At 44.6% G+C, this 12,371-nt stretch overlaps 1 protein-coding gene across 1 annotated transcript in view; it reads right to left on the minus strand.

The window, feature by feature from the left end:
* Positions 1–12,371, minus strand: part of MORC1 (MORC family CW-type zinc finger 1) — a 101,219-nt gene that overhangs the window by 5,514 nt on the left and 83,334 nt on the right. The window contains exons 21-25 of the mRNA XM_084843353.1: positions 9,898–9,973; positions 6,132–6,231; positions 5,143–5,304; positions 2,000–2,090; positions 418–468 (exon numbers count right to left, since the gene is read on the minus strand). Coding sequence (XP_084699479.1) covers positions 418–468; positions 2,000–2,090; positions 5,143–5,304; positions 6,132–6,231; positions 9,898–9,973 — 480 coding nt within the window. The remainder of the gene's footprint in view (positions 1–417; positions 469–1,999; positions 2,091–5,142; positions 5,305–6,131; positions 6,232–9,897; positions 9,974–12,371) is intronic.

Raw genomic sequence — 12,371 nt, forward strand, 5'->3', positions numbered from 1 at the left:
TTCATTTCGGAGAAGCTCTGGGGGGCCGCAGTCCGGTGGTGGGCCGGAATGAAGGCAAAGGGGATGGGGCCAAAAATAACAGAAATACCAAGATACTGTATCTTAAAGTTCTTATTCCCAGTAATAAGCCTCAGGAGAGGCATTTCAACCTTTTAGAATGGGGAAAATATTTCACCAAAGCTGGGAAATTACAAATGATTGGTGATCAGGGAAAAGGGGGTGGGGTGAGGGAAAGAGGTGTGGCCTTCTGAAGGGAAAGGGGTGTGGCCCTGAGCCTGAGGTTCTGTACCTGTGCTAAATGGGTTTGCCCCAGGGCTCAGCCTGACACTTTTATTTCTTTTCCTGATCCTGCCTGTTACTGACCTGATGGGCATTTAGCTCAGAGAATATTAATTAGCCACATTAAATAGCTTTTACCTGATTGATGTGTAGAGTGACAGCCTCCTTCTGCTCAGAATGCCCTTTCAGCTATGTTCATAAATAAAACAAAATGCATTGTTTTAGAAAATGGCGTGAGGTCTGAAAATCTTGTACAGTCATGCCAAACTGCACACAACTATGATCACATAGTTCTGCCCTTGAGTGCAGGGTTTTCATGGGTTTTTCAGAAATCACCACTGCAGTGGGCCCAATCCACATGGGGGTAAGGGGGAGGCTTTAACGATATGTCCTCTACTGTGGTTCTAACTCAGATCAGGGCCCCATGTCTGCAATTTGCATTGCTAGAAAAGATTCCCCCACCCCAACCCAAGCAGACAGTGAGCTGAGAAATGAACAGTATTTTGAGAGTGAGTATTTTGAGATGAAGTGGAAATGCAGGATTTGGTACCAGGATTGTACGAGGATCAGAATACATGTATCCTAACAATTTCATCTTTAATTATAAAAGGACAATTCTAACTCTTAAGACTTTTTAAAGACACATTTACAAATGTGTGTGTGGGGCAGGCAACATGGATTTCTACAGGCCACGGAGGTGAGTTTGCACTGATTGTTTGTTTGATTTATACCCCATCCTTCACCAGGTTCTCAGAGAGGCTTACAAAGAGTTTAAATTACAATAAAACAAATTAGCATACCTAACTGCATAGATCCTTAATCCATCCCATAACTATCAGAACCAGAATAAATTATAAAAACTAAAACCTCTCTCTCTCTCTCTCTCCAATTGCACAAGTCTCAGAGGGTAACTTTTCTTGGTATAAGATGGAGAGCCTGTATGGTCCAGTGGACAATCAGTGTAGTGCTAGGGGAACCCAGGTACAAATCCCCACTCAGTCATGAAATTCATTGGGTGACCTTGGGCCTGTCACTACCTCTCAGCCAAACCTACCTCACAGGGGTGTTGCAAGGCTGTAAGAGGTAAGGGGGACTAAGTATGGTAATCTGTGAGCTTCGAGGAAAGGAAGGATAAAAATATAATAAATAGTATAGTAATTTGGTTGTCCTAGCAGAGCTTTCTTAAAAATAGCATAGAGAATACAAATGCCTGATAACAAACCTGGTAACAGCAAAACAACTTTTGTTTCTCAATTATTTGCTAAAGTTTGCCAAGTTTGTATTGAGAAGCAGAAATTTCAAATGGTGAAGTCAATGCAAATATAGAGTGAGCCAACTGAAGCTGGAAAGTGAGGACAGCGACCCTCACCTTTCAGTGCTAACATAGTTAATTATTTGTTAATTATAGTTCTACAGGGTTTAATGTTTTTATCAATGTTTTATATAAATATTTTAGCAATTATATATTTGAACTGTATATTAATATATATTACAAAGTATTTGAATGTATTTAAAAGCTCTTGTAAACCACTTAGAGAATTTTTTAAAATATGGTAAGCAGTATAGAAATCTATCAAATAAATAAATAATAGTGCTAGTTGGTGTCCTATACTTGAAATTCTTCTTCGATATTGACTAAGCGCTGTTGTTTGGTACTAACTGTAAATATCTAGGCATGTAATCATGCATTAATTTTAATTAAACTTAGATGCCCACTTACCTTGAACATAGATAAAATATCTTCAGGATCCATGGATTTAAGATGTTCTCTTGAAAGATTACATTCAGGTAAAAAATATAGCAGGACCTCTCTGGGAAAAGGTGACAAAAGTGAGGTATCAAAACAGATTCTTCTACATGCTACAATTAGGGATGTTAGAGAATTTTGCCACGAATCTCGGGGAGGCCGAATGCCAGCGCATTCGGCCCCCCGAAATCAGTGGCGAAACGGTCTGCCCCCCCGCCCCGCCGGGACGGGACTTACCTTGGGCGAATCTTCCTGGCGGCGGCGGCTCTGGCGGCGGTTCGGCGGCGGTTTGGCAGCAGCGGCCGGTCTTCCGACCGGCTGCTACCGCTGCCATTTCCAGTAAAAAAAAAACAAAAACAAAAAAAGTGATAGGCTACATAAAGATTTACGTAGCCTATCATGGCTAGATTTTAAAAAAATACCGTGATAGGCTACGTAAATGTTTATGTAGTCTATCACGGCTGATTTAAAAGAAAAAAACACACACGCACATATGCAAATGGCGGCGCCCATGGGCGCCGCCATTTGCGTACATGCTTTTTTTACTCAGCCATGATAGGCTACGTAAACATTTACGTAGCCTATCACGGCTGACTGCAGGGACGCAAATGGCGGCAGCTACGGCCGCCGCCATTTGCGGACCCGGCCGGCCAGAATTCGGGGGGGGAAGGACGGAGCGCCTCCCCCCCGGCCAGAATTTTGGGGGGGAGGGATGGAGCACCTCCCCCCCGGCCAGAATTTCAGGGGGAGGTACGGAGTGCCTCCCCCCCTGGCCAGAATTTCGGGGGGAGGGACGGAGCACCTCCCCCCCACCGCAAATCAATTTTGTTAAAAGGTAAATGACTTTCGTACATCCCTAGCCACAATTCCACAGGGTTCCAGAGGCTCTGCCCACCCTCCAGAGCAGAGTTTTAGAGAGCACAAGTAGGGCACAGGGGGAAGGGGAAGCCAGAGGAAATCCCTCCCCACTTCACTGCTGGGAGCATCCCATGTGTGGGATTCCACTCATGGGAACTCTGATACCAGCTTAATAAATTAACGTAACATAAGCTTTCATGAACTTGTCCTTGAAAGCTTATACCCTAATCAGGGTGGAATCCTATCTATGTTTAGACAGAAAAAAGTCCTACAACCCCCAGCATGCCCCAGCCAGCCATGCTGGCAGATGTAGGACTTTTTCCTGTCTAAACATGCACAGGATTGCATCCTATGTGAGTTGGCCTTGAAAGGACTGCAAGACTCTTTTGTTGAAATCGGCGTAACGTACAGCCGAGTATGTGCTTTTAGGTTTGGACCTATGCGAAGAAATCACTCACGAGTAAGTCCCACTGTGTTCAATAGCACTCGCTCCCAGATAGGTTCATTTCATAGGATTGCAGCCATAGGGCCCACTCCTACGAGCCACTATGTTGAAGCACCAGTAGATCAGGATTGCGGTGTGGGGGAGGGTTTTAAAAATCCCTTTCCACCAAACTGTCTTCTTGCAAAAAATGGCCCCTTCCGAAGCTGCCATTTGTCCCCAGAGGTGCTATTTTCAGCAAATAGCACCTTAAGGGGCAAATACCGATGTGGAGAAAGGGGTTATATCAGTGAAGGCTGGTGGCACCAATGTCAGTGGGTCTATGAATCTGCGCCGGGTTTCAGTCAGAGCCAGTGTGAACTCTAAAAGAGCTGTGCAAGGTACTGAACCATATCCCCCAAATGGGATCATCACTTTGGATAGCAACTTTAGAGTCCTGACTGTTCTGACTGAAACCCAGAGTGGATTCACAGCCCCACTGACAGCGGAGCCACCAGCCTCCAGTGGGTTAAACCACCTTGCCCCACACTGTGGCACTGATCTGGATTGGCTCCCCACCCACTGCTCTTTTGTTAAGGTCCTAAGGAAGTGAAGTGGCAGGTACTAACCATGTTTCAAAATCTTGTGCTTAATATAATGTGTAGTTTGGCCTTAAGTAGAAGTGCATACTTTCAAAAAATTGGATCAGTGTTTTGCCAGGCAGGGTGCCCCTAATATCAATTCAGTATTATAAGGCACAGTTGTGGCTCTATGTTAAAGGTGAGTCGGACGAATTGTGTTCCCCGAAATTAGGGGGGCAGTAACCTCGACAGGTTATATTTAGAAAGCAGCCAAGGGATTGACCTAAAACTTGGTAGTGTAGGAAAAGTTGGTTTCAGGATGGTCATTGCCAATTCTGAGCTAGAAAGAGTAAGAAATTGATTATTTATAGGACTTCAAATTTTGACAATTGACCTTCAGCAGTTTGACAGATGCTGTCTGTTTTCTTTCTCTTAGACTTCACAGGGTTTAAACTTTATGGGCCAACTTCTCCATTTGTACAACATATATCAGGAAACTTTGTTGTGTCAGGTCAGGGGGAAGGTCTCATACATCCTGTGCCCTAGTAGTTCTGTAATAGGGTTGTAGTTTTTATTTAAATTTGATGTTTTGGCCCATTTTATCCTATGCAAGTTGCACAGACCCTATATGTCTATTCCAGTGAACAGAAAAATCTGGGGCCACCGCTCTGCCACTGATATCCATCGCTCTGCCACTGATATCCATCCCGCTCCAAGGTAACTGTGAAGCTGGAACTAGCCACTGCATAGGATACCATAACATATGTGCATTGCCTAAATAAGGCATCGGTTAAAGGCGTAATTTGCTGTAATTTCTCAGCATTTTGGGGCTTCGGTGAACGTGGAAAACCTTTAATGCAACATGTTAAACTGAAAGGTTTTTTGGTTAATTGAATCTGAAAATCTCTCCCTCTCTTGATGATGGCACTAGCAATTCCCAACAAAATAAAGCCAAAAGCAGTAATGGAGGTAGTCAAAACCCTTTAAAAAAAAATCCATTAAAACTGTGGCTCTTGCCTACAATACTTCCCCAGGCCTGAAACTGGCCCAAGGAGAACCTCACAGAGGACCATTTCAATGTTGATTCCACACAGTGTATAAGTCATTAAATATTTCAGAGTCTGAGAAGCCTATCGCTCAGCTGGGGTCTTGAGTCATATCTAGCATGACACTGGGCCTTGAAAAGGTCCTTGTTGGGATACAAGGACACACACAGGCCACATTTTGCTGCATGACTCATCTTCAGGAATACTTACTTGATGTGAGATGTTAATGTTTCTATCATTTTGGTTTCAGGAATGCTCTGGGAATTCTTCCATTTGTGTGAAACTGTACAGTGTGAAACTGTAGCATTCAACTCCTGCGCCACAACAAGAACTTGCTCTTTATTGTCTTCTTTTGAAGCCCCCATGGAGCCACTTCAAAGAGAGAAACCACAAAGAGAAACCACAAAGAGAACCACAAGTACGATACCCAGAGAGCAACAGGGGAGGGACCATAGCTGAGTGGTACAGCATATGCTTTTCATGCAAAACTTCAATGACTGACATGCTATCCCAGTTAAAAGGATTAGGTAGCAGGAGATGGTAAATACCTCTGCCAGAGACCCTGGGGAGCTGCTGTCATTCAGTGTAGACAAGAGTGGGCTAGAGGGACAAATAGCTTGACCTATACCTGTACAAGAAAGCTATCAGGTCTTTATTAGCTTCCTACAAACAAGGCTGAAATGGAGGCTGCAACTTTATGTCTACCTGCATGCCTAATTCTTAACCAATTCTTAATACGACTTATTCTTCTGTGTCACTGTTTGCTTTGTATAGTCTGCAGCAACCTTCCTCATTAATGTGGGTCATTCTAAGTATTGTCACCTCTCATCCAGTGGAATGAATGTCTACCAGCTTTTCTACCATGCAGCTGGTCTAGCTACATGGCAGTTTACTTAATACTAAGCAGGACTATAATTACCATTCATTAAAACAAACCAGTATCTTTGTTTTGTTCACTGTGATTACCTTGACATTAAAATGTATTGTCATGTTATAGAGCAGGGGTGGGGAACTTGTGGCCCTCCAGATGTTTTGGCCTACAATTCCTATCATCCCTAGCAGGGATAGCCAATGGTGAGGGATGATGGGAGTTTTAGGTCAAAACATCTGGAAAGCCATAAGTTGCCCACCTCTGCAATACACCTTGTAAATGCAGGAGAACCCAAGGTGTTGCAGGTTGGGGGTTCCAGTACACTCACCTTTCCGAATCTGTTGGCAGCGAATCCTTTTTCTCTACTTTTGCACAACCTGTTAAGCAGAGGAGACTGCCTCCTTCTTCATTACGTTGCTCCTGTTTTCCTTCATGTGGTTTAAACATTAAACAACAACAAACATGCAACGTTATTGGCCACAGATTTAACCAGATGAGCAGGTATGGATGTGAGAGTAGGAGCTCCATGCAAGCTACTTTGAGGTTCCCAAAGGAAAAGTGGGACAGATTGCTATGTCACCTGAGCCAGTGTTAATGAGATTATAGCTTATTAGAATTTGGTCATGGCTAGCTATGGGAAAACCCCTTCATGGATCACTGCCTTGTTGTGGCGAAGGGGCTTGCGTAACTCAGTGAAGCCATAAGCTATGCCGTGCAGGGCCACCCAAGACGGACAGGTCATGGCAGAGAGTTCTGACAAAATGTGGTCCACTGGAGAAGGAAATGGCAACCCACTCCAGTACTCTTGCCAAGAAAACCCCATGGAACGTATCACAAGGCTAAAAGATATGACGCCGGAAGATGAGCCCCTCAGGTCGGAAGGTGTCCAATATGCTACTGGGGAAGAGCAGAGGGTATTTCCAAGTAGCGCCAGAAAGAGTGAAGCGGCTGGGCCAAAGCCGAAAGGACACTCAGCTGTGGATGTGTCTGGTGGTGAAAAGAACATCCGATGCTGTAAAGAACAATATTGTTTAGGAACCTGGAATGTCAGATCAATGAATCAAGGTAAGCTGGAGGTGGTCAAACATGAGATGGCAAGATTGAACATTGACATCTTGGGAATCAGTGAACTAAAATGGACAGGCATGGGCGAATTTAATTCAGGTGACCATCATATCTACTATTGTGGGCAAGAATCCCTTAGAAGAAATGGAGTAGCACTCATAGTCAACAAAAGGGTGGGAAAAGCAGTACTGGGGTACAATCTTAAAAATGATAGAATGATCTCAGTACGAATCCAAGACAAACCATTCAACATCACAGTAATTCAAGTCTATGCCCCAACCACTGAGGCCGATGAAGCTGAGGTTGATCGGTTCTATGAAGACCTACAACACCTTCTAGAACTAACACCAAAAAAAGATGTCCTCTTCATCATAGGGGATTGGAATGCTAAAGTAGGAAGTCAAGAAATCACCGGGATAACAGGCAGGCATGGCCTTGGTGTACAAAATGAAGCAGGACAAAAGCTAATAGAGTTTTGCCAAGAGAACATGCTGATCATAGCAAACACTCTTTTCCAACAGCACAAGAGGCGACTCTACACATGGACGTCACCAGATGGTCAATATCGAAATCAGATTGATTATGTCCTTTGCAGCCAAAGATGGAGAAGCTCCATACAGTCAGTAAAAACAAGACCTGGAGCTGACTGTGGCTCAGATCATGAGCTGCTTCTTGCAAAATTTCGGCTTAAATTGAAGAACGTCGGGAAAACCACTAAACCGTTCAGGTATGACCTAAATCATATCCCTGATGAATATACAGTGGAGGTGAGGAATACATTTCAGGGATTAGACCTGATAGACAGAGTGCCTGAGGAACTATGGACGGAGGTCCGTAACATTGTTCAGGAGGCAGCAACGAAATCCATCCCAAAGAAAAAGAAATGCAAGAAAGCCAAGTGGCTGTCTGATGAGGCTTTACAAGTAGCTGAGGAAAGAAGGGAAGCGAAAAGCAAGGGAAAAAGGGGAAGATATACCCAACTGAATGCAGAGTTCCAGAGAATAGCAAGGAGAGACAAGAAGGCCTTCTTAAATGAACAATGCAAAGAAATCGAGGAAAACAACAGAATGGGAAAGACTAGAGATCTCTTCAAGAAAATTGGAGATCTCAAGGGAACGTTTTGTGCAAAGACGGGCATGATAAAGGACAAAGAAGGCAGGTACCTAACAGAAGCAGATGAGATTAAGAAGAGGTGGCAAGAATACACAGAAGAACTATACAGGAAAGATGTGAATGTCCCTGATAGCCATGATAGTGCGGTCACTGAACTTGAGCCGGACATCCTCGAGAGTGAAGTCAAGTGGGCCTTAGGAAGCATTAGTAACAACAAAGCTAGAGGAGATGACAGTATTCCAGCCGAGCTATTTAAAATCCTAAAAGATGATGCTGTTAAAGTGCTGCATTCAATATGCCAACAAATCTGGAACACTCAACAGTGGCCACAAGACTGGAAAAGGTCAGTTTACATTCCAATTCCAAAGAAGGGCAACGCCAAAGAGTGTTCAAACTACCGCACAATGGCGCTCATTTCACATGCCAGCAAGGTGATGCTCAAAATCCTACAAGCTAGGCTTCAGCAGTATGCGAACCGAGAACTACCGGAAGTACAAGCTGGGTTTCGAAGAGGCAGAGGAACTAGAGATCAAATCGCCAACATTCGCTGCATCATGGAGAAAGCAAGAGAATTCCAGAAAAACGTCTATTTCTGCTTCATTGACTATGCTAAAGCCTTTGATTGTGTGGATCACAACAAACTGTGGCAAATTCTGAAAGAGATGGGAGTACCAGACCACCTTACCAGTCTCCTGAGAAACCTGTACAAGGGTCAAGAAGCAACAGTAAGAACCAGACATGGAACAACCGATTGGTTCAAAATTGGGAAAGGAGTACGACAAGGCTGCATATTGTCACCCTGCTTATTTAACTTATATGCAGAGTACATCATGAGAAATGCCGGGTTGGATGAATCAGAGGTCGGAATTAAGATTGCTGGGAGAATTATCAACAACCTCCGATATGCAGACGATACCACCCTAATGGCAGAAAGCGAAGAGGATCTCAAGAGCCTCTTGTTGAGGGTGAAAGAGGAGAGTGTAAAAGCTGGTTTGAAACTCAACATTAAAAAAACGAAGATCATGGCATCTGGCCCCATCACTTCCTGGCATATAGAAGGGGAAGAAATGGAAGCAGTGACAGATTTTACTTTCTTGGGCTCCAAGATCACCGCAGACGGTGACTGTAGCCATGAAATTAAAAGACGCTTGCTCCTTGGGAGGAAAGCTATGGCCAACCTAGACAGCATAGTAAGAAGCAGAGACATCACCTTGCCGACAAAGGTCCGTCTAATCACAGCTATGGTTTTCCCAGTAGTAATGTATGGCTGTGAGAGCTGGACTATAAGGAAGGCTGAGCGCCGAAGAATTAATGCTTTCGAACTGTGGTGCTGGAGAAGACTCTTACGAGTTCCCTGGACTGCCAGGAGGTCAAATCAGTCCATCCTAAAGGAAATCAACCCTGAGTGCTCATTGGAAGGACAGATAATGAAGCTGAAGCTCCAATATTTTGGCCACCTAATGCGAAGAGAAAACTCCCTGGAAAAGACCCTGATGCTGGGAAAGACTGAAGGCAAAAGGAGAAGGGGACGGCAGAGGATGAGATGGCTAGATAGCATCACGGATGCAATGAATATGAACTTGAGCACGCTCCGGGAGAGAGCGCAGGACAGGAAGGCCTGGCGTGCTATGGTCCATGGGGTCACGAAGAGTCGGACACGACTGAACGACTGAACAACAACAAGCTATGGGAAAACTTGTGAAGCTAGATTTTGCTCATGTTTTCATTTTTCTACTGCTAAGTTTGTTTCGTCTTGTGTCTGCATCAGCGTATGGATTTCTTTATTCTTTTTAGGAACCTGCCGCCTTGGGTTCCTTAAGGAGGAAAGAAGGCGGGATATAAATGTAATGTAATGTAATGTAATTAATTAAGAAAGAAAACCCATATCACACTGGCCTCCAAAAGACTAATTTTACCTTTGTGCATGAAAGAAAAGTCGTTACACTTTTCATACTTTGGCAAATCTTCATTTTCACTGTCGGATATTATAATCTGCAATATAAAATTTTTATTATAAAGAGGGTTTTTCTTAAAATGCTTAGAAATGCATAGCTCCTTGGCACTGAGAATTCCATCAGATTCTCAGTTTTTCCTTGGAAGTTTGCCTTTTAGCAAATGGTGTCCGCTTTTAAACCAGCATCTCACCCATTTTACTGTTCTATACGTCATGGTGGTGGGCTATAATATGTATTCTTCTTTTGGGACTGTGTTAAGTGAAGAAAAGGATTGTTATGTGCTCCCCAATACCTAGAGCAGATGTTCCAGGGGCAATGCTACTTGGGTTGGGCTTCCTTCGGAGCGGAGATTTATGGCATTTTTGTAATATTTGGTTCAGTTACAAATATACAAATTGAGCATAGGTGGAGCCAAGCATGCACATGCCTGCTGGGCAGCAGACTTGCTACCTTACATCAAGTTTTCAGAGAGGGATACCCTGATGTTCCCAGCATTCAATTAACTCTCAGATGTCTTTCTGTTTCTATTACTCTTTGACTGCATTTGCATGTCACACTAAACCAGAGGTGGGCAACTTGTGGCTTCCAGATATTTTTGGCCTACAACTCCCATGATCCCTCACCATTAACTATACTGGCTAGGGCTTGCAGTAGTTGTAGGCAACCCCCCCCCCCCATTTGGAGAACCACAAATTGCCCACTCCAGTGCTAAACCAGTTTAGCATGACATGTACAAGCAAAAACAAGCCAAAGTGAGTCAAGCTTCCCTCTCCTTCTCCCACATGGTTGGGATGAGGAGTTCGAAAGCTTTCACATCTGCTTTTGATTAACTATAGTTCTGGGTCCAAACAGAGCAAATTCTGATTAATCTTAACAATGGTTAGTTTAAACAAGCCAGTAGCTGTAGTAAAGTTAACCACTGTTTGTCAGCCTGGACAACACAACAAACTGAGGTTAAGCAAAAGCTTCTGAACTCCTCCCCGACAATTATGCAGGATGAGGTGGAGCCTATGAGCTGAGCCTCACAGTGGCTCATTCCCATATGTGTATATTGTGCTAAACAATGGTTTAGCACAGGGGGTTTGAACCTCTTTCAGCCGAAGGGTTGAATTCAGTTTCAGTGGGTACATTCCAGCGGTGGGACAGGCCAAAGACAAAAGAGGGTAGGAACAAAGGCAAAAGGGAGAGGGCCAATATACAAAAAATACCAGCATGTTTTAAGTTAAAGCTCTGACTGCCAGCAACTAAGCCTTAGGCAGTGATGAACAAACCCCCCACTTTCCGGTTCATAGAGGGGCCATCCGTGCCACTAAGGGCCCCTCGGAATCCTCTGGAGCTGCTCTGCATCCGGAGCAGTTCATGGAGCGGCTCTCCGGCTCCCTATACAAGGCGATATGCTAATGGCAGCTACCATTAGCGTATTGCTGGGAAAAATACAGGAGCAAATGGAGTATTGTATGCCACTTGCGGTGTGAAAGCACTGATTTTGACCTAAATGCAGCCATAAACGGCTGCAATTAGGTCAAAGTCAGGGTGTCAGGATTGATTCTGAGTGCAGGGAGATAGTTAGCAGCTCAGATTCAGAAGAGGAGCAGCCAGAACTGGGGGAGGTTTTTTCACAGGCCAGTTCAGATATGGATAGGCGTGCTTCTCAGGTTACCAGCTCCCAGATGGCCGGGCATGAAAACTCAGGGGCGGAGCTTAGATGTTCAAACTGGTTAGCAATGCGTGAGGTGCTATGCAGGGGAGCAGCAGGCGAGGGCCAGAACCTCCCTCTCTAAGTTAGCCTAGTCAGACAGCCACCCTTCCAAACTGTGAGCAAGCTGTCAGGGTTCTCTTGACTCCCTCCTTCCTCAAGACTCACAAACACACAAGAAGAGAGGCTTCAGTCTCATGCCTTTAATTCATTATTCACAGGTTCATTACGGATGCAAATTCTCGAAGACTCTCTGGCTACAAAGGAATGCCTCCAGGGGATTTAAATGGGAATAAACAAAAGTTGCCCACAGTTTGGAAGGGCAGCTGTCTGGCTAGGCTAACTTAGAGAGGGGGGTTCTGCCCCTCATCTGCTGCTTCCCTGTGTAGCCTCTCACGCATAGCTAACCAGTTTGAACTTTTAAGTTCCACCCTTGAAGTTTTCTTCTTAGCTCTCCATCCCTGCTAGGGATGTCGGAGAATTTCTCCACGAATCTCCAGGATTCCAGGTTGGCATTCGGCCCCCTGAAATTGGTGGAGAAACGGTCCATTCCCCCTGCCCCCCCCCCGGAATGGGACTTACCTTTGTCGAATGTCCCTGGTGCTGGCGGCTCCCGGCAGCGGCGGCCGGTCTTCCGACCGGCTGCCGCCACCGTCATTTCCAAGGTGAAAAAACAAACAAACAACAAACGTGATAGGCTACGTAAAGATTTACGTAGCCTAACACGGCTAGATTTTCA

The sequence above is a fragment of the Heloderma suspectum genome, chromosome 3, assembly GCF_057233095.1.
Source record: "Heloderma suspectum isolate Gila_16-S chromosome 3, 16-S_ref, whole genome shotgun sequence".
NCBI classification, from domain to species: domain Eukaryota; kingdom Metazoa; phylum Chordata; class Lepidosauria; order Squamata; family Helodermatidae; genus Heloderma; species Heloderma suspectum.